Source organism: Alnus glutinosa, chromosome 4 (assembly GCF_958979055.1).
Source record: "Alnus glutinosa chromosome 4, dhAlnGlut1.1, whole genome shotgun sequence".
Classification (NCBI taxonomy): domain Eukaryota; kingdom Viridiplantae; phylum Streptophyta; class Magnoliopsida; order Fagales; family Betulaceae; genus Alnus; species Alnus glutinosa.
Genome location: NC_084889.1, coordinates 9,003,352 through 9,024,858, shown reverse-complemented (window position 1 = coordinate 9,024,858; position 21,507 = coordinate 9,003,352). Strand labels below are relative to the sequence as shown.

Sequence of the window (21,507 nt, the reverse complement as noted above, 5' to 3'; positions counted from 1 at the left end):
TATTATTCATAGGTCCTAAAACAATGGAACATAATGAGCATAGATGGGATTGTGAGAAAACATACTCATAGCCAACAAGCACTATCCCTTTTATGTGCGACCTTGCCCTGTCTCATCGTCATCATCAGCTTCCCATGCATTTGTACATACACACAGTCTAAGGTTTGTATTCAAATCTCTTCAAAGAGTACAATAATGAAATGTTTATGCTTCTTTGTCACTTAATGACTAATTAATGAAAAATTAAGACTAAACCAAAACATTACCTTCTTGGTTGTTTCGTATTGATGGTTGTTTCCCTACCATAATCAAGGTTACCATACGTTTGACGGCTGCCAGCTCTTCCTGTTGCTCTTCAGACTTGTTGTTTTGCTCTTACAGTTGGACATTTTGCACTTCATAGAAAGTCCATATTTATTTCTTTATAGATAGTTTTTTAAAAACTGTCTGTAAAAATTTAATTTTAGACAGTTTTAAAAAACCGTCCATAATTAGTGATTTTTTTGTAGAGAGAGAGAGACTGCATGACCACCCTCAACGGAAAAGGGTGGCTGCGGGGTGGCCATGCAGCCACACCCCTCTCCTCCCTTTAAGGTTGGTCGCACGACCATTATTTTTCTCTTAGTTTTTTCATTTTTAAAAATAATAAGTTAGCCCATACGTACACGTACCAAATTTAATTAATTAAGTACGTATTTTGTCAAAATATTTCTAAATGTGTGAAAAGTTTTGTAACAAACATTTTATGTTTCGATTTGTTTGTTAATAATGTACTTAAGGAAAGCGTGTTTTTCAAGCTGAAAATAGAAAATACTCGAAGATCATACATTAGCAAACATAGCCACGAGCTTTTTGATAGCATTGTTGAGCTCACTTTCAATTTCCTATAATCGCAAGATCTTTGTATGATTAATTCGGTGATTGTTAGTATACATGCAGTACCCATCATTTTATTTATTTATTTTAATCTATTGATCTAGCTCCTTAATTTTAGATTGCAATTAATATAGGAAATCCTTCTGTAAACTTTTAGTACGTTTTTTAATAAATTTATTATTTAAATTAATATAGGTCAATCCTAACTCAACCCATTTATTTAAATAGGTCAAGGCCATCAATCCTAACCCTCTAGTTTTTGGCAATGAGTTCACAAGTCATGTAAACAATTGCACGTCACATGATGGTTTCGAGTCGTATCGAAGCATAGGTATAAGATTATTTAAATCAATCTTAACCCGATCTATTTAATTAAGTAGATCAGACTCTCAACTCTAATCATTTTAATTTCATATTGGGTTCATGTCAAATTCACAAGTTGTATCAAAAATTATCAGCCCTAAGTTGAAGTACTACGCAGTTGTACGTTCCACTCAGTTAAATGTCTATATGACAATTTTTCTGATCTTTAGCTACCGTTCACATACAACATATATAGACAACCTTATGGATCCCTTTAGTGTTCACACATGCAGTTGGTTCAAGGAAATAGATGCTCCAACTATTACCTAATTGGGACGATATATATATATTGCTGCAGGTCGATCGACTTGTGGTACGAATTGAAGTGAAAGATTAATAACTGCAATTGAAATATGGCTGGTCGACTTGTGGTTTCATCGAGATATAATTAAGCAAATCCTTCTTTCATGAAGCAAAAATTAATCAAGCAATTAATCTTCTAGAATTTAATTAGTTGTTGGCAGCTTAATTAGTTGTGTTAAACCAGCAGGCACAAAATATATCTTTATTAGTTATTAAATTCAATCAGGTCGTTGAAATAATATATTTGCCATTAATTAATTCAAGTACTACGTATAGTTGCTTCTCTTGACTTTCTACTCTCAAAATTTCATTGCTTGAATATTATATATTGTTTAATTGGGATCGTCATCAATTAGACAACGTTATAACGGAAACCCATACATTGAACAAGGAGACTCAATCATTGATGGCAGACGTGTGAAAAAAATATAAATTAAGATAATTAAGAAGCTTATATATGGTGATGTCTAAAGTATATATATATATATATATATATATATATATACATCACATCAATAAATGCATCAATTTTAAATCATAATCTTTTATTTAAAATTGATAGAATTTATTTCATTAAATGAAAAGTATCCTATTCCATTTCATGCACGTCTATACTTGCTATCATAAGCATGAACTTGTGATGGGCGTGATATATATGATCTGCAGTAATGTGGAATTGAAGAAGAAATTAGATAAGAAAAATAGAAGTACTTAAGGAATATAATTTTTAGGGTAATAGGATAATTTGTGGAACCTAATTATCTCCATGGTAGGATATTTCAAAAAAAAATCCTAAGCCCCTCAAATATCAAACGATAAACGTTTGAAAAGAAAATTATACCTATGATTTTCCTTTTTATTAATTAATGGACATATAGGGCGCCCTTTATAGCCTCACAATAATAATTGAAATGAAATTACAACTCTAAAAGATTATATATGCTTATCCTTGAGACTCCTAATAACGTATAATTCTAATTCTAATAAGATTGCTAATAATAAACGTGAAGATTTAAAAACAAAATATAAATAGAGAAATAGCGGAAGCAATTAATTGGAAAGAGAAGACATGCAAGATAATTTTGGAGTGGTTTAGTGTTAGACACTTACGTCTACAGTCCACCACTATATATATGACTTGCCCTAAAGGTCTATATTGTACTCTTATTTCTTGATTATCGATGTTTACAATACAAATTACCCTAGTTATATATTTATAAGAGAAATGTGGTAGGTGGTGGAGAGAATACAAATAAGATAGTTAAATCACTAGGATTTGATCACAATCACATATAAATGAAAAAACAAAAAAAATCTAATAAAGAAAATATAAATTCTCAATATAGAAAGGATATAAATTTCCTACAAACTGATTTGTATGAAATTTCATACAATCCATATATAATATTGACATGTATCTCTTGACATGTGAGAAGTACATGTTTTTTTTTTTTTATAATAGCATGTGCTTCTCAAGTGCATTTTTAATAGCATTAATAAAAAAACATGTGTTTCTTATATGTTTAAAGGACACGTCACTCTTATATGTGGGTTGTATAAAACTTCTTAAAAAAAATTTATGTCCATATAAAAATCCTATATTCTAAAAATATTCTAAAAATAAATTACCCTAATTTTAATAAGACTCTATATGACAATGAGATGAGAATCTTACGTACGTACGTGCATGCACTTCTTCCTTCTTATCTTTAGATTTAATTCCTTACGTTAGCATCTTCCCACGCTCCTCATGCTTCATTGCTTCTCGCGTCCATGTGGTTTGTAAGCTGTAACAATGGGAAAATGTTATTATTGTCAAATTTGTGTGGTTATTATTCTTTCACCAATCGAATTCCCCCACATTATTCCGGCTTTTGTTCTACTTTATTAGCTAAAACTGATATTCGCGACTTAGTTTATGCATGGGTTGGCAATTTGTGTTCGCGTATTGAATTTGGGCCGTGTTGATGCATGTGTATAAAATTATATAAGTCAATCCTAACTCGACCCATTTAATTAAACCCGTTAATTAAATTAACCCTTTAACCCTAACCCTCTAATTTTGTATTGAATTTACGGATCATACGAAAAATTACTTATCATTATGTCGTCGCGTGTCGAATTCGAGTCATGTTGAGAATATAAGACTACACATATAAGTCAACCTTAACCTTTTAATTTCATATTAACAAAGCTTTTATGTCCAATTTGCGAGTCGGATAAAAAATAAAAACTCTAACCAAAATACATGCATGCAGCCTGAGCACTACTACATTAATTGAAGTATTTATTTGGGAAGCATTGTCATTCCAATCTCAGCATGCAATGTGGCGCAAGTTACACCAATCAATTATAATAATAATAATAGTAGTCGTAGTAGTAGTAGGAACTATGAACCATGGTTTTGAAGTACAGCAAGTACAGCAACAATTCGCTAATTTTGTAAAACTAGTTCTTGATCAGACGGCCAGTATAGTCGATCTGTTTTCTCAGACTTGTACCCTTACATTCGGACAACCCGAATAAAATCAGATGGCCAACCATACACCAGGTGCACTCATACAACATATATAGCTGCAGGTTCAATTACAGGTCATTTTCTACTAAAAATATATGTTAAAAAAATGTTAAATTTATATATATATATATATAATACAAAGAAGTTGACAAAGTATTAGATAAGGGGTTGATGATAGCTTTGTTTATAAGAGTCTTCACCTTGCCTTAACCCTCAAACTATGCCTGCAAATAAGTAGATCGATTAGTTTAATGGTATGCAACCACGTACTTGTCATCAAAAGCATGTCCATGTGTAAAAGTCAAAGAGTGGGATTACAAGATAATGTAACTAGTCAATATGATGAATAGTAGTCGGCAGAGATTTGAATTTTAAGTAAATCAGTTTTGTTATATATATACTACAATTTTATCTCATTTTGTTAATGTAGTACTACAATTTTGTTAATGTAGTATTACTGCTAATAAGCTTTTAATTTTTAATTTTTAATTTTTTTAAACAAGAAATGATTGGCAGTGTCACGTTAATACAGTGTGATAAAAAAAAAATGATATTTTAAAAAGAGGAATGCTAGAAAACACATTTTTAGCCACCAAATCATTGTGCGATAAAAATGTATTTAGTTTCTAACCTTACTCATTTTAAAAAAAAAAATTGTATGTTGATGATTGATAATGGGCACAAGAGGAATTATGCGGTATCTTGTCACTTTGCATAGATTTAGACTCTTTATGTTTATCGGACAGATAAGTACTACATTGAGCTAGCCGTTTGTTTAGGGTTAGGGTTTAGGGTTTAGACTCTTATTGGTACGTATTCCAAATTAAGTTTAGATTAATAATATAAAGAAAGAATTTAATATTCAAGATTATGAAATTCTCTAATTATTATAATTAGGTATATATGCACGTCACCATGAATAAGAGAATGATCACCTTGTGAAATATATATTTACTTGTGCTAATTAATAATATATATGATATATACCCCGGCCATGACCAAAAAAGAAGGCCCAAATATTCCAATTGATGTAACAACTCCATTAGATTTAGAGGAGTGCCGGCCGGCCACCTTGCATGAATTTTGGTCAGCCATGATATCTCCATGTGGAAGTTAAATCAAAGTGGCTTATAAATGTAACCTATGAATAAATAATATGGAAAATGACCTGCTGTACCCACCCAAAAGAGAGCATGCTTCTGTTGTGGATTACCAGTAGTACCTCAAAAAGCATTGACCTTCTAATTAATCCATCTTTATATATATATATATATATATATATATATATATATATATATATATATATATATATATATATATATATATATATATAAATTAATATATTATTTTAAATATTATATATGTGTCACCGTCCCACACCTTAACCTAACGACCAGCTTTCAAAAAACTCCGAAGTGGTTGACATCCAAGATGGCGGGAAGCTTTACGTACTATATAAATAGCCTAAAGGACCCCCCCTTCTTCCCACCAAGCAAGCTAAGCTCACCAAATACACTAGTACTCTCTCCTATACCTCTGTTGCTCTTCGATCTTTTCCCTTCAATGGCGATCCCAGTGATTGACTTCTCGAAGCTCAATGGGGAGGAGAGGGCCAAGACATTGGCTCAGATCAGTAATGGATGTGAGGAATGGGGATTCTTCCAGGTATATATATACTTCTATGATCACTTCCTTAGCAATCTTTAAGTACTTGGTAATGTAAAGAAGGATGTCTACAAATGGTGGGAATGAGTTCCCATCACCATTAATTCTCTCTCTCTCTCTCTCTCTCTCTCTCTATATATATATATATATATATACCTTCTTTGAGAAGTACCTGTCATGTCGTGTGTTTGGTTCGAGTCATATAGAAATATATATATATATATATATAGACATAAAACTATATAGGTTTATATATTCTAACCCGACTTATTTAATTAAACGGATCAGACTCCTTAATCATAATCCACTAATTTTATATTGGATTCATAGCGGATTCACGGATTGTGTAAAAAATAGTTGGCCCTAATCATGATGGATCGTTATGCCATGCCCCATATGCATGTGTCTTGCTCGAGTACTTCATAGTGCCAAAGAATATTATTGTATTTCTTACATATATATATATATATATGATTTCTGATTGAGCTGGATACTGATTTCTAGTTGGAAGATATATATATATATATAGTAGGAAAAAAAAAGAAGCAAATATAATTTAGTTTATGTACTAATTCTAAAGTTTGATTATATATATTGCTGCAGCTGGTGAACCATGGAGTTTCGGAGGAGCTCCTTGAGAGGGTGAAGAAGGTCTGCTCCGAGTACTATAAGCTGGAAAGAGAAGAAACTTTCAAGAAGTCAACAGCAGAGAAGCTTTTGAATGAATTAGTGGAAAAGAAGAACGACGACAAGTTGGAGAGTGCGGACTGGGAAGATGTCATTACTCTCCTGGACAATAACGAGTGGCCATCTCAAACCCCAGGATTCAAGTAAGCATTGCATACATTTCTTAAGATATGTTCAAACAATTAATCTTGATAATCCAATTATGTCAGAACCAAGCAATGTACAAATCTATGCTTAGATTTGTATAAGCAATAGGCAATGATAATTAAGAAGCTTTAGATTTGTATAATAAGCAATATACAACTCTAAAAAAATTAATTAATGGCTAATTAATTCCTGGCCTGGATTCCATCTCCTGGCACCATGTGGCTCTCATGTACGTTTCAAAATAATTTATCATCTTTGCGTAAAATCCATGCATTATGTCTACTATTTGAACCTGTAAATTGATGAAACTCTCGTAGAACTTATGATGCATGTGCTGATGACAGGGAAACCATGGCTGAATACCGAGCAGAACTGAAGAAATTGGGGGTGAAGGTCATGGAAGTAATGGATGAAAACTTGGGTTTACCAAAGGGATACATCAAGAAGGCATTTGATGGTGAAGAAGACAGTGCCTTCTTTGGTACTAAGGTGAGCCACTACCCCCCATGCCCACATCCAGAGCTTGTGAACGGTCTCCGAGCTCACACGGATGCTGGAGGCGTCATCTTACTCTTCCAAGACGACAAGGTAGGTGGTCTTCAAATCCTGAAAGACGGCCAGTGGATCGATGTCCAGCCATTACCAAATTCCATTGTCATCAACACCGGCGATCAGATTGAGGTCTTAAGCAACGGTCGATATAAGAGCGTTTGGCACCGGGTTTTGGCCACTCCTGATGGGAACAGGAGATCAATTGCTTCATTTTACAACCCCTCGCTGAAGGCCACCATATCCCCGGCGCCTCAGCTGGTGGAGAATTTTAAGCAAGAGGAGGATCAAGCTTACCCCAAGTTTGTGTTTGGTGACTACATGTCTGTTTATGCTGAGCAGAAGTTCCTCCCCAAGGAGCCCAGGTTCCGAGCTGTGAAGGCAGTGTAAGAAGCAAAAAGAATATGACATGCACATGCATGCATGCTGTTTAATTCCTTTTATTTTTTATTATGGCTTTAGTGATAAAGATTTGCCACTGGCAAAGGATACCACTGGCTTCTCTTCTCAATCTTAACTACAGGGGAAGAAAGAAAGCTAATGTGGGTATTAGTGTGTGTTGTTTTAGATTGCCGTTTTCCTCTTTTTTCCTGTTTTTTTTTTTTATTTTTTATTTTATTTTATTATTATTATTATATGTAATCAAGGGATGCTTAAATGCTCCCCCCTTCCCCATCTTTAGCCTTTCCCTTTGTATTGATCAGAAAAAAGGGGGGATGCTTAAATGCACCTGCTAAGGTTAATTTGCTATGTACAATTAAATCATATAAATTGCACCTCTAAATTAATAAGTTTAATTTTTCTTGCTATGTGATGATGAAATGAAACAGATAAACTTAAGCGCTCTATCTTGGAAGACATTGTCAAAATCTGATACCAGACCAACCACTTTTTGAACCAGTTGAGGTTTCATCCAAGTAGCTGATCAGCTTGTGCCCAAGCAAAATTTCTAGTGAAATTGAAAAGGAGCATGAGAATACAAAATAAATCAGCTGTTCGATCAGTTTGCATAAAAAACTGGATATGATAATCTGATGACAACTGATTGAATTGAAGGAAATTAAAAGGGGCCAAAAGAAACTATTCCACTGAACGGGGAGAGAATGAGAGAGAGAAAACCACGCATATTTCACTGCATAAATTCAGCAGTCACCAAAATTATCTAAGGTGCAAACAGAAACTGTGAGGCAGAAATAATATTGGCAGCAGTGATAAATATGAAATTCACAACCAAAATAAAATAAAAAAATGTGACATTCTCACCAGAAATTCAACTAATATATATTACAAAGACATAGAACTAGTATGAAAAGACTACAGGAAATCGCTCACCTTTCAGATCTATAGATGAGCTATAAGATTATATCTTTATTGCTGTGTAATAGATGACAGTATACAATATCTTCATATTGAAAAAAAAAAAAAGAAAATGGGGGAAAATTGGCAAGCCCTATCTCCATGTGGGAGCCAATATGCAAAAGGATCGTATTTACCATTTGTATCTTCAAATTTGCTGTAATTCAATCTATAATATGTGCAGTAATTTTCATGAACCTCGATCTTGGATGGAAGAGATCGAGAGTAGGTTTCTTTCCAATTTCAAAGGCTTCAAAAGGCCTTCTGATCTAGCCTCTCATTCCAATTTAGACAGCGAATCAAGCTGCGAAACCAATCACCTGTCTGGTCAGACTTGTTGACTGTTGGAAGTGGGTGCTGGCTCATATATATTCGAACAGAATCTCCTCTTGAGAGTTGCTGCCTTCTCTTCCCATCAAAAGAAACCCATGCATTGCTTCTAGCATCCTCTGGGATCTGTCAACTACAACGTGTTAGTCCTCCTAACAAAGAACACGGCTGACAAGAACTATGATCAATAAAAAAGCATTTTGGTATCATGTTTAAAGCAGCTTCATGTGATGAAGAAATGGTTTTAGACTTGACAAATATAGAACGAGAATTTGACATAAAAATGGTACTTTTCCGAGATACTCTTTTGAAGTAATATATCAGGAATTCACAAAATATCATATCCTCCTACTGAACTGCCATGAATACATATAACTTGTATATATGAATACAAGAAACAGAAATCATAGAATGATTTGGATCACTCTCTGCGTACAAGGGTTACGCCCCCTTTTTTTTATACATTTTATTACTTATCAAAAAGGAAAAAAAAAATATATATATATATATTCATAATTCTTACAGTTCATGAGGCCAAGTCTCATAGTTTAGCTCTCTGGGAGAAAATAACCTAACAAGTCATAACTGCTTTTCCCATTCTCATTGTAAACCTTTTACCACTCCGCAGCCAAATAAGAAAAAGCCTCAAATCACTGTCCTGTTCTAATTTGGCTACCAAATTTCTAAAGAGACAATGAAAGTAACTAATAAGAACATATTTTCATGAAATTCCCTCAATTAGGATAAAGGGATAACCAAATCTGATAAACGACTAATGGTAGGATATATTTTATTTTGAAGTAGCCAGAAAATCCACACCTAATATCTAATTCAGAAAGCTCAACACCTTGCAAGCTGAGCTTTTAAGATTATAAGCCGTTTCTCTTGTATATTTCATGTGTACTTGACTGCGCTTTGCATTTTTTAATGATATTACTCTTACTTATAAAAAAAATTGTTAAATTTTTTTTTCTATGAATAATAATTTATTGAAGAAGAAGAAAAGCTCACCTACACGAAAAGTATACAAGAGAAGTGGCCACCCTATTTGAGTACAAAATCTTGCTTATGTGTATGTTTATGCCGATACAGACATTGTTTAACTTAGAGCTTGGATTGCGAAGCACAGTACTCCAACATTTAACAGATTCCTGACATGTCATTGAATATGAAACTAAAAGAACATTAAAATCCTACTGCCCTAGAGATTGGACAATATCTGGTCCTTTAAACACATGATTGAATGGTGAGTGGAAATGGACACTAGAAAGTTTGACTCCAACAGACAATTGCTAACACCACCCAAACATCTGACATAGCTTTGTAAACATGCCAAAAAAATAGCAATACCCCAAAAGTTAAGAAAGTAAAATATGTAAATTCCTTCTGGCTTTTCTAACATTTGGCAATTCTCTTTTTAGAGAATAGAGCAGCCCCCTTAAGGCTTCAAATCACTGGGATCGGACATTGATTTCCAATTCAAGTGTTAGCATTATATATAACCTCCCCCCCTCCTCCCCCCCCCCGGTGGGGGGAAAGAAGAGACTTCTTGCTCGGTACCAAAAGCACACTATACTCTCTAAGACACAAGTCAGTTCAACGAAACCATCATCTGTTTTGTTACAGTTTAAGAGCTATAGGTGGCAGAAACAAAGAGGGTATACGTGTCAAAACCTAAATTTTTAGCCAAGAAAAACTAATAACATATCTACCAGAGTGTGAGCTGAAGATCCAAATTAATAATAACTCGAGGCTAGATACATAACAACATCACCTTCAATTCCAGACTTGCAGAATCCGGAAGTATGACTGGTCTAAATGAGAGGGAGTGTGGGCAGATTGGCGTAAACAGCATGCAAGGAACATTTGGATGCACCTGCATTGGATTTGCATAATGGCTTTAATAGTAGTAATAAAGATCAACAGCAAACAGCAAGAACCAGTTATAATCTTTGTGATTGAAAGAACTGAATTTTCATTTGTTTGAATAAGTCTTTTTTTAACACTGCAATGAGTTTGTAAAATTATAGCACTAAATTAATAGACACATAAAAAATTTGAATATCATTTACTGAATTACCCAAATCATACACCTCTGACAATTTAATATATTGCATGAGAACCAGAGACTACTTAATAGAGTAAATATGCAGTTTGCTGAAGGGAGATCTTTTCTTCCTTCTACTTTGAAGAGATTATAAGATCTTTAGATGAAGGATTTTAAGAAAAGGCGCTTTAATACGTTAATAAATAAACAAGTGAAGTGTCCAACATGGAAGATCAGAAAACATAACATGTTAGGTGTCAGCAGAGAACATAGTACCAAATATCTTGTGCGACGTAGTTTTTTAAAATATCTAATATTCTGATATATGTTTCTAGTATTGTCATTATGTCATGAGAATTCAGTTTTTTGAGTGATTTTTCTTATTCCTGGTACACTTAGCATATTGCAATTGCCCTGGTAGAGAAATTTATCTACTAAGCTAATGCAAAGGATGAAAGCATTTTCTTCAGAGACGTGGTTGGAGTTCTGATAATGGTCAGATATCTTTGATGCCATCAAGGACATGTGACTGCAGTAATTCATTGACACCAAATGAGAGTCAAAAGCAAGCTTAAGCCAAGCCAGTCATTCCATTCACCAAATGCCACATCAGTCTCACTATCAATTGAGTGTTGATTTCTACCGGCCAAGTTAAATAGATGGCTCCCAGATGAAATGGTGTGCACTTTGTCTTTAAATTAGACACCAAACGTGTGATAGCTTCTTCTACCACAAATGGCTGTTCGGATCCTCTTCAGGCCAAAAAGAAAAGGGAGGATCTTTTAAAGATATAAAACAAATTAAATAAATAAATAAAACTAAGAACTCAATTCTACGAGAGCTCAAGTCTAGTGGAAACTAAAAAACCATGCCCTAGAATCAAATAATATCCAGGTACCAAAAATTATATAACTGACTCGAATACAATGTATGGCTTACCATGGAACCTCCCGCAGCTGTGGAGTAAGCAGTACTTCCTGTAGGTGTGGCTACAATGACTCCATCACCTTGCACCTAAAGAAACAGTACTTTGTCATTAAAAGCATGGCAATATCATGAACTTATCTTTTCTAACTAGATCAAAGTTTCAAACATGAGATCTAGCATAAATGGTGGCCACTGCTTTAGATTAAATAAATGTTGAACTTCTTGTGATCGAAGAGAGCAAGTAACAACTCAGCTCACAGAAGACTTAAGGGCATGACCATAGAAATTTAGAATAGTATTTTATTTATTTATTTATTTAAGAAATGAATTCACTAACCTTACCTTGGTTATGAGCCGGTCATGTTCGTAGCATTCAATTTTAGAAAGGTATGGATTAGAACCCCGATCGACAACAACCTCATTTAAAACATCAAATACTTTCCCAGGCACTGCTTTACCATTTCGAAAAATCTCACATCGAAGACGCATTCTAAGAGTTATATAGACACCATCCAGAGTGTTATTTCCATGGATGACCTGTCTTAAGTCTTGCTTATAGCCTTCAAACTATATCAAATGAAATATAATAGCAGTCAAACAAATGGTTATTTTTGAAAGAAAAAAAAAAAAAAAGGTGGTGGGGGAGCAATTACAAAGGAAAAAAAGTTGTGTTAAGAAGCTTACAGTATGGGAAGTCAGAAATCCAAGAGATCCAAGATTAAATGACACAACAGGGGGCACGGCACCTCTAAATAAATTCGATGCATGGAGTATAACCCCATCTCCCCCCAAGCATGCCACTAAATCAACCCTCTCATGCAGATCACTGCATTAAGGACATCCAACAGGTTAGCAAACCCCTGAAGCAAAGTAATATTAGCAAATACATCAATGTTGTTCTTAAAACAAGGATTTCCACACCTGGTGTCTTGACTATAAAAGGTCTGAACAAATCCGAACCCTGGGATTCTAGCAAATATGTCATGCACATCAGGTTCCACAAGAACATTCATTTGCTCTTGGTAAAACAAGAAAGAGGCCACCTGCAAATCAGATGCAACAAATGCAGTTAAAAATGGCCATGCAAAGATTAAATGAGTGACTACTGAGGTACACGTAACCACTCCTATTTGATATAGATTGCCTTCAGTATACCCACGGTATAGGATAATAGGGTATCCTATTGAATACCAAATTGCTAGGCAAGGCATTCCTTACCTGAGAGAAGTTCAATTAAGAATATGTGCTGATTAATTTAGTCTTTAATTTCAAGATCACAAATAAAATTGTATCACAATCTATTATCAATAACATCATAAAGTGGTCATTAAAGAAGATATCATGGAAGTTTTCAAGGATTTTCACACCCGAGGAAAGTTTGAGAAGAGCTTCAATGCAACTTTCAAATCCCCAAGAAAATCAGAGCCGTGGATATTAAGGACTTCCGTCCTATTAGTCTAGTGGGTGGTGTTTATAAGATCATCTCTAAAGTTCTTGCGAACAGGCTGAAAACGGCATTGGAGAAGATTATTTCTAGTTATTCGAACGTGTTCGTCAGGGGAGATAGATTTTGGATTCAGTTCTAGTTGCTAATGAATACCTTGATAGTCAAATTAGATCAGGAAAACCTGGTGTGCTGTGTAAATTGGACTTAGAAAAGGCCTAAGATCATGTTAATTGGGAGTATTTGTTGAAGAGATGTGGATTTGGGGAGAAATTGATAGCTTGAATAGCTAATTGTATTTCTACGGTGCATTTTTCCATTCTTGTTAATGGTTCTCCCTCTGAATTCTTAGTAGTTCTCGTGGATTGAGTTAGGGGATCCTTTATCTCCTCTATTATTTGTGGTTGTCATGGAGGCTTTAAGTAGGATGATGTCTGCCACAGTCAACAAGGGGCTCTTATCAGGTTTTTCTGTAGGGTCAAAGAATAAGCGGATGGACACTTTGATTTTTGGTAAGGCAAGTCATGAACAGCTCCGTCATCAGTGTTGTCTATTCTTATGTTTTGAAGCGGTTTCAAGGTTGAAGATTAATTTATCTAAATCAGAGTTAGTTCCCATTGGAGACGTGGTTGATTGATACATTCATAAAGTTAGGGCTGATGTGGCACTGTAGCTGCATTAACCCTAGCCGCCTCTAGCATAATAAGAAGCCTCTAGCTAAATAAGGAGTAGAATACTTCTCCATATTTTCTTTCCCTAAGTGTCTTAGCTAAATAAGGAATATATTTTCCATTCTTAATTTATTTTCCTGCAGTGTGTTATGACGGCTAGACCTAATGGTTAAGTCTTATGACCTAGCCATCATCTATTTAAGTGTAACCCTACTCAATGAATAAACATGCTGAATATTAAACCTAGACCTTTTGGTTGTTTTGGAGATCAAGGCTCTCTCGAAGTAGCCATTGGAGATCACGGCTCTCTCGAAGTAGCCCATATCTTTTCTTTTGTTCCTTTTTATTATTTGATTGCATCAAGTGGTATCAGAGCCGGGGTTCCTCTCGTTAACCGCATTGATAAACCTTGAGGCCCGGTTTCCCTCACTAGAAACCAGAATTTTTTTTTTTTTTTTTTTTTTTTTGAGAAAAAATTCCAGTTAATCACCATAGGTCGTTCCCGCAACAAGAACAAGGCCTACTTGGATTTTGCGGTGGAAGCAAGACCAGCCATGCGTTCATTCACCCAGCAACACGAACAGCAAGTTATGGAAGGACGCATGGGCAGCTTGGAGCAAGCGGTGCAGGCCTTGACAGCCCGAATGACCGAGGTATTTGAGATGCTGTCCGCCAGGGACCGACGTGACGCAGTGGAGAACGGGCGTAGGCGGTTACGGGCAGGAGAAGGAGAAGAATTCCTCGCGTACAAAGAAGAAGCCAGCAAACGGATGGAGGAGATCAGGAAAAGAATGGAAAGCTTTTCTCCACCACGCACCTCTCCGACAAGCCAATCCTTGCCCATAACAGGAGAGTCCAACGCAGGTTCTGTTGGTACGAATTTTATGCCCCATATAATCAATATCAAGCCTACCGAGGACGTCACGATGTCGCCTGAATTTTCTGGGGATATTTCAAGCCCGGATGGTCGTGTTGTCAAGGAAGGAGTTGCTGGAATTCTTGTAGCAGCTAGTCCAGAAGGGGCTGAAAATATCATGGGGGTGCTGCAGCAGAATGTGAAGAAGAAAGAAGAAGAGAGGAAGCACGGGTTGGAAGAGCATGGAGTAATTTTTACAAAAACAGAACTGAAACAGAATGAGAAGAAGGAAAACCAGGGGCTGATTTTTGCAAAACCAGAATTCTTCCTTGGGGACAAGGAAGATGTTAGGGGAGAGGGATGATACATTCATAAAGTTAGGGCTGATGTGGCACTGTAGCTGCATTAACCCTAGCCGCCTCTAGCATAATAAGAAGCCTCTAGCTAAATAAGGAGTAGAATACTTCTCCATATTTTCTTTCCCTAAGTGTCTTAGCTAAATAAGGAATATATTTTCCATTCTTAATTTATTTTCCTGCAGTGTGTTATGACGGCTAGACCTAATGGTTAAGTCTTATGACCTAGCCATCATCTATTTAAGTGTAACCCTACTCAATGAATAAACATGCTGAATATTAAACCTAGACCTTTTGGTTGTTTTGGAGATCAAGGCTCTCTCGAAGTAGCCATTGGAGATCAAGGCTCTCTCGAAGTAGCCCATATCTTTTTATTTTGTTTCTTTTTATTATTTGATTGCATCATTGATTTATAAGGTTTGGCTAGTATCTCGGTTGTAGGATGGAATCCTTACCAATGAAGTATTTGGGTCTACCTTTGGAAGCTTCGTATAAGACTACATTGATATGGAATAGCATTGTTGAAAAAATGGAATGTCATTTGGTTGGTTGGAAGAGGCTTTATTTGTCGAAGGGAGGTAAGTTTACTTTGATTAAAAGCACTATTTTCAATTTGCCTACTTATTATTTGTTTTGTTCCCCATTCTTGTGGGAGTGGCTAAACAGATTGAAAAACTACAGAGGGGCTTTTTGTCGAGTGGAATCGATGACAAGTTTAAGTTCCATTTAGTCAATTGGTCAAAGTTTGTTCCCTGGTCTCATTAGGCGGTTTGGGGGTAAGAAACTTGATTCAGTTTAACAGAACTCTCAGGAAGTGGTTATGGTGTTATGCTACAAAGAGAGGAGCTTTGTGGAGATTTGTGGTGGAAACCAAATATGATAGCAAGGTGGGAGGTTGGTGTTTCAAGGAAGTAGTGGGGCCTTTCGGAATAAAAGTGTGGAAATATAAGGCGGGGGTGGGGAGTTTTTTCCAGTTTTGTTAAATATGAGGTGGGAAATAGATCCAAGATAAGGTTTTGGCATGATTTGTATTGTGGGGACCAGCCCTTGAAGATAGTTTTTCCGGAACTGTTTAGTATTGCACGACATAAGGAAGCATGTGTGGCAAATCTTATATAGTCCTTTAATGGAAACATTTACTGGAATATATCTTTTACCAAACCAGTACATGATTGGAAGGTAGACTTGGTCATTTATTTCTTTGATCTTTTGTACTCTATCAGATTGAGACAAGGTGGTGAGGACAAAATATGTTGGATCCCGTCCAAGAAGTGGAAGCTTGAAGTAAGATCCTATGAGTTATCCATACTTGTTGGTTCCTCATTTGCTTGGAAGAGTATTTGGAGAGTGAAGGTCCCTTCGAGAGTGGCATTCTTTGTGTGGACAGCGACACTTAGGAAGATTTTAACATTGGATAATCTGAGGAAGAGAAATGTCATAGTGGTGAATTGGTGTTGTATGTGTACGAGGAGTGGGGGAGTCTATAGATCATCTTCTACTTCATTGTGAAGTGGCAAGAAAATTATGAGTTTCGATTTTCCGTCTTTTATCATGCCTAGAAAGGTAATTAAGTTATTGGCGAGTTGGAGAGGTCAGATGAGAAGTCGTAACATCCTAGAAGTTTGGAGGATGGAACCTTTGTGCTTAATGTGGTGCATTTGGAGAAAGCGGAATACAAGAAGCTTTGAAGATCGTGAGATTCAGTGCTCGAGCTAAAGAACATTATGTTTAAATCTCTTTATACATGGGCAGCAGCATACAATAGTCCAAATTTTTATAGTTTTTCTGATTTTTTGGACTTTTGTTCTTCTCTTTCTCTCTATTAGGGGTCTTTCTTGTATACTTGATGTGTACATGGGTTGCGCCCTTTTACGCTTTCTAGTGAGATTGAATTACTAATCAAAAGAAAATTCCATATTACCCTTAAATTTGAACCCACCTTGTATTTTAGAAAAATTGTAATATTTATTTTTTCACTAAAATGAGTGGCATTGGCAAAATGAAGGGATTATATTTTATCTAGCACTAGAAGCTATAGATATATACATATAGAAAAACTTACTATGCAAAGAATAGAAATTTTCAGGAAAAAATTAACAAGCTACAAACATAGGGAAAGAAAAAGAAAAAAGCAGAAACCAAATTTTGTCACTAAACCGACTGATGTCCAAGAATCAATTTTTAGGCATGAACTGAAAATATTTTCTAATGATACCTCTTTAGCTTCTTCCATGAGCTCTTGCCCTAGTTTCTTCAACAACAATACAGTCTTTGGGGTCGATTTCCACATAAGCATCTGCTGTTGTGTACTAGGATGAGTGAAGGCCAAGGAGGATTCTGTCACCTTCTCTCTGGTACAAGAGAATCCATCAGTCCGAACTAAAAACATCTCTGCTTTCTTTCTTGACTGCACCCTTACAACACCAGTGGCAGAAGCACACATGTTACCTTCAACGGGCTCCAGGTCATCATTAGCAGAAACTAAGGCAGCTCCATCACTGCTTTTATGATCCTCCAGAACAGATTTGGATCTCATATGCTCATTGAACTCATTAGTCACAATGGTAGATGCATTAGTTTCTGTCATCAAGGAAGACCTTTCCCCTTGGCCCAGTCCATTCACAACTGGACCAACAGAATCCAAAATATCACTAGCCAAATACTTCCCATATTCAGCAGGTGATTTCTGGATCTCTGGAGATAGATTTTTTCCATTAAGTGACCCACTGAAACTTCCTGACTCCAGAGGCTGTGGTACAGCATCAGTACTGACTCCATCACCTTTCTGCATTGTCCCATTACGCATGTCTCTAGAAACTGGCAATTTTTCCAACCTTTTCAATTGATAATTGAAATAATTAGAAGGTGAGATCCTTCTACTCCTAAAAAACCTAGACATTTCTTTTTTTGAGAAGACATTGCATGAAGGAACCTGGGCCTTCAAAGGGTCAGTTTCCATGCTGAAGTTTGCCAGAGATCCTACTCCATTATCAACTAATTCTACTGAGGTCATACCTTTGGCAGAAACAAGGTTGTTGTGGGCCCCATTACTGCTTTGATTTTTATTACCCTTGTATGGAGAGAGCTTTCCATTGGATAGTCCATTTAAACTCTGAATTGTACCCAAAGACTCTTGTAGTGACTCATTCTCCTTTTCCAGGAGGGAGCTTTCTCCAATAATGGAAGACTCCTTCATTTTCCCCATTTCATTTGCATCTCGTAAGAACCTGTCATTGGGAGCAACTGATTGACTAGAGACACACCTTGGTTCACAACGAGTCATGTACTGCCTCCATCTGGAGACCATGGCAGAAGTTCTCCATACTCCTTCCTTACTGTGAAGATATATGGGCTTTTTGCTTCCATCTGAAACTAGAGATGCAAACTTCTCAACCTGCTCCATTGAAGGTGCAGTGCCAACTTCAACAGGAATTTTGACCAGTTCAATTTTCTCAGACAAAACAGCAGAGTTTATGGCTGCTTGATAAAAGTTATCATTTACAGTCTCTGCTCTAAGATCTACAATAGTTTTATATCCTTTCTTCAACAACCACTTCAGACCTTCTTCTGTTACCTGGCCACCCCTCCAAAAAGCTACCTCAGAATCTTTGGACCCTATCTCTTCTTTAGAAGTGGAATAATAAACAGGATTCCAATTTGCAAACAGCGTATGGCATGGGTAATCCTCCCCACGAGAAAAGCCAGAATCATAGCAGACATTCTTCAATCTCTGAAGTTTCTTCCATACATCCAGGCTTCGATGATCATCAGGTGTCAAATAGTTTTCAAGAGCAAAGTGCAAGCTCTCACAACACCTTTTCATCTCACTCCTGAAAATGGCAAGTGGAGGAACCTTATCCTCCACTGAACTTACATCTCCGATCTGATAGAAATTTTGATTCGGAGATCTTCCAGAAAGGACATCCTCTCTCCCTTTGTTAAGGAGGGAGAGCATGCAACCAAGCACAGAGACTATTTTATCTTCCAATACTGGTTTTTCCTCGGATGAGAAATCATATGAAACACTACATTCGCCAGTCAACGGATTGCACAATGTGTCCATTAGTGCAGCATGAAGCCGCTCAGCGGTTCTGAAGATTCTACAATAAGCCTCAACCTCTGCAATATCCCCAGGAACTGGACCAATCCAAGGCACCTGTGACAGGTCATGAGAGTGGAAGGTCTTCACATCCAAATAAAGCATTGTCAGTCTATGACATGAAACCTATCTTAGGGCCATAAATTCATTGAAACACCATTAAATCGATGCAACATAGCAGTGATCAAGTATAAAACCAGGAAGGGCAGGACATGAGTACTAAAACCTAGATAAAATGAGCTACAACAGCATTATAAAGGCAGGGATGTGGCATATCAAACAACCTTGAAAGACCAAATGGAGATTATATTTATATCAGATGTAGAGGATCCATTAGAAGGTTCCGAACTATTGATTGCAATGAATGGATAACAAAATTGCTAGTTTGTGATGAGCAAAACCAATTCCAAGCAAATTAAAGCGGTGCAATAGCTCATATTAGGCTTTCAAACATTTAAATTCAGAAAATTAGCTGATGTAGTACCACAATTCACAATGTAAAGACGATCAATCACAGCACCCCTTCTGCATAAGACCCCAAATAACAAATGGGTTTTTCTCATTCAAACCAATATGTGAAATCAACGAGAACTCTAGCATTTCTTGTCGAAAACCATTAAGACCTAGTGGCCTACGGTTTCTCCGCCCACAATGACCAAAACAAGAAGCTTGATCAAACCCATTACAATTTCACAAAACTCACATCGTCAACCAACTAGTTTTACCAAAAAAAATAGCATCCTCGCCTCCCTCAGTCAATTCCTCAAACACCCATTACCTCAAAAAAAAAAAAAAAAACACGAGCTCGATGAATAAAAAATTAAAAATATCCAAAAAAAGAAAATCTGGATGAGTGGCAGTGAGAGCACTTGACCTGAGAGTCCAACCCAAAGCCGATGGAGAACGCCTTCGAGAGCTCCGCATTGACAACGAACTTGAGCCGCCTCTTCAACCAGTTCTTCTTCCTCTGTAACTCGAAGCCGAACCCGTAGAGCTTCGTAGTACCACCCGAGAACTGGGACGGCTTAGAGGGGCAAAACTGGGAAGCTACAGATGCTGATGACGATGATATTCGGGTGGCCGGAGAGGAGCAGCTCATCTCGACAACGGCGACGGCCACGTGGCACAAGAAGCAACATGCCACCATATGTGTGAATCAAATTACTGTTTTTCTTTCTTTTAAATATCGTGGTTTATATGAATATTTTGGTTTGGATAATGCAAAAATATTGGTGTCTTGTGGATAATATCGTTAGCAGTTTGAATTGTATTGGATTGGACTCCTGCGTTCGTTTTTTTTGTTTCGCTCTCGAACTTTCGTCTCTTTTCTTCATGTTTGATTCGCATCCAGCCTACTTGATGTGATGCTTTAGGCCCCCTACAGTCTGTGACACCTGTGGACTATCTCTGCTATGTGGATGGAAACGTGTCCAAAATATGGCAGGATCGATAAGGGTACGTTTACAAGATCAAATAGAGTTAACATTTGACATGTGGTTGTGCTTTTTTTTCTTTTTTTTCTTTTTTCTTTTTGGGGTCAAGAAAAGAGAGGGTTTAAGTTCTTATGCTATGTCCAAATTCATGCCAGCAGAGACTCTACTTGGAATGGCCTTTTGGATCATTACTTGTTTATTGTATGTTTATGTTTTCATGTTACATTCTCGAGTCACATTGGCTAAGTGTTTATATAAATTTTGGGCATTCTTTTTTTCCAAGACGGTTTTGAAAGATAAATTCTACATAAATTTTGTTGCAATTGGTATCAAAGCAAACATTACTTTAAGCATTCCAGTCACATGATGAACAACTTATAGGCTGGATTAAGATGTCTTAATGTTATGTATAAGTATAAAATTAAGTCATTAAATATTGATAAATGAATGAAGCTGCTAACAAGAGAAAAGATACCATTGGGTCAATGTTGATAGTGTGTTGCCATAGCCCATGGACGTCGGATTCAAAAGCGTAGTAAAATGTTATGATTTTAAGTGTCCCATATTAGTTAAGTACAATCTTAACCATGTGTATATAAGCTATTAAGCATCCTCCTATTACAAGCCAATTTTCAATAGTAAGTTCTACTTGAAGTTTGTTCCAGTTTTTGTTTATTGTTCTATTAACAAACAACTCAAAATGAGACTCTTCTATATACAAAAACAATCACATTTATGACACCTTACAACCTTTTTTTCAATCAAAAAAGAAGTCCCTCTAAAAAAAATTAACAAACATGACTTAAACAAGTCAAATTCAACATCTAAGTATACCCATTCATGTCAACATAATGCACATAAGCATTATAAAGTATAAAAT

The 21,507-nt window shown here is 36.2% G+C and overlaps 2 protein-coding genes across 4 annotated transcripts; one reads left to right on the top strand and one right to left on the bottom strand.

Annotated features, from left to right (window-relative positions):
• The first annotated feature begins 5,535 nt into the window (after positions 1-5,535).
• LOC133865539 (1-aminocyclopropane-1-carboxylate oxidase 5) lies at positions 5,536-7,905 on the top strand. Its single transcript, XM_062301962.1, has 3 exons — positions 5,536-5,725; positions 6,329-6,555; positions 6,904-7,905. Exons 1-3 carry the CDS (start codon positions 5,624-5,626, stop codon positions 7,496-7,498), a joined length of 924 nt encoding a protein of 307 aa, XP_062157946.1. The 5' UTR covers positions 5,536-5,623; the 3' UTR covers positions 7,499-7,905.
• A 439-nt stretch (positions 7,906-8,344) lies between these two features.
• Positions 8,345-20,512, bottom strand: LOC133865538 (NAD kinase 2, chloroplastic). 3 transcript variants are annotated; one of them, XM_062301961.1, is made up of 8 exons: positions 20,069-20,509; positions 17,311-19,251; positions 12,690-12,811; positions 12,453-12,594; positions 12,111-12,335; positions 11,781-11,855; positions 10,569-10,670; positions 8,345-8,920 (listed from the first exon to the last, which is right to left on the bottom strand). In XM_062301961.1, the coding sequence occupies exons 1-8, from the start codon at positions 20,339-20,341 to the stop codon at positions 8,717-8,719; spliced, it is 3,084 nt and encodes a 1,027-aa protein (XP_062157945.1). In that variant the 5' UTR covers positions 20,342-20,509; the 3' UTR covers positions 8,345-8,716. The 3 variants fall into 3 exon arrangements, 2 of the variants coding, with proteins under 2 accessions (XP_062157945.1, XP_062157944.1); XM_062301960.1 differs by having other exon boundaries at positions 17,311-19,278; positions 20,069-20,507; XR_009899768.1 differs by lacking the exon at positions 8,345-8,920 and having other exon boundaries at positions 12,106-12,335; positions 17,311-19,278; positions 20,069-20,512.
• Between the last annotated feature and the right edge of the window lie 995 nt (positions 20,513-21,507).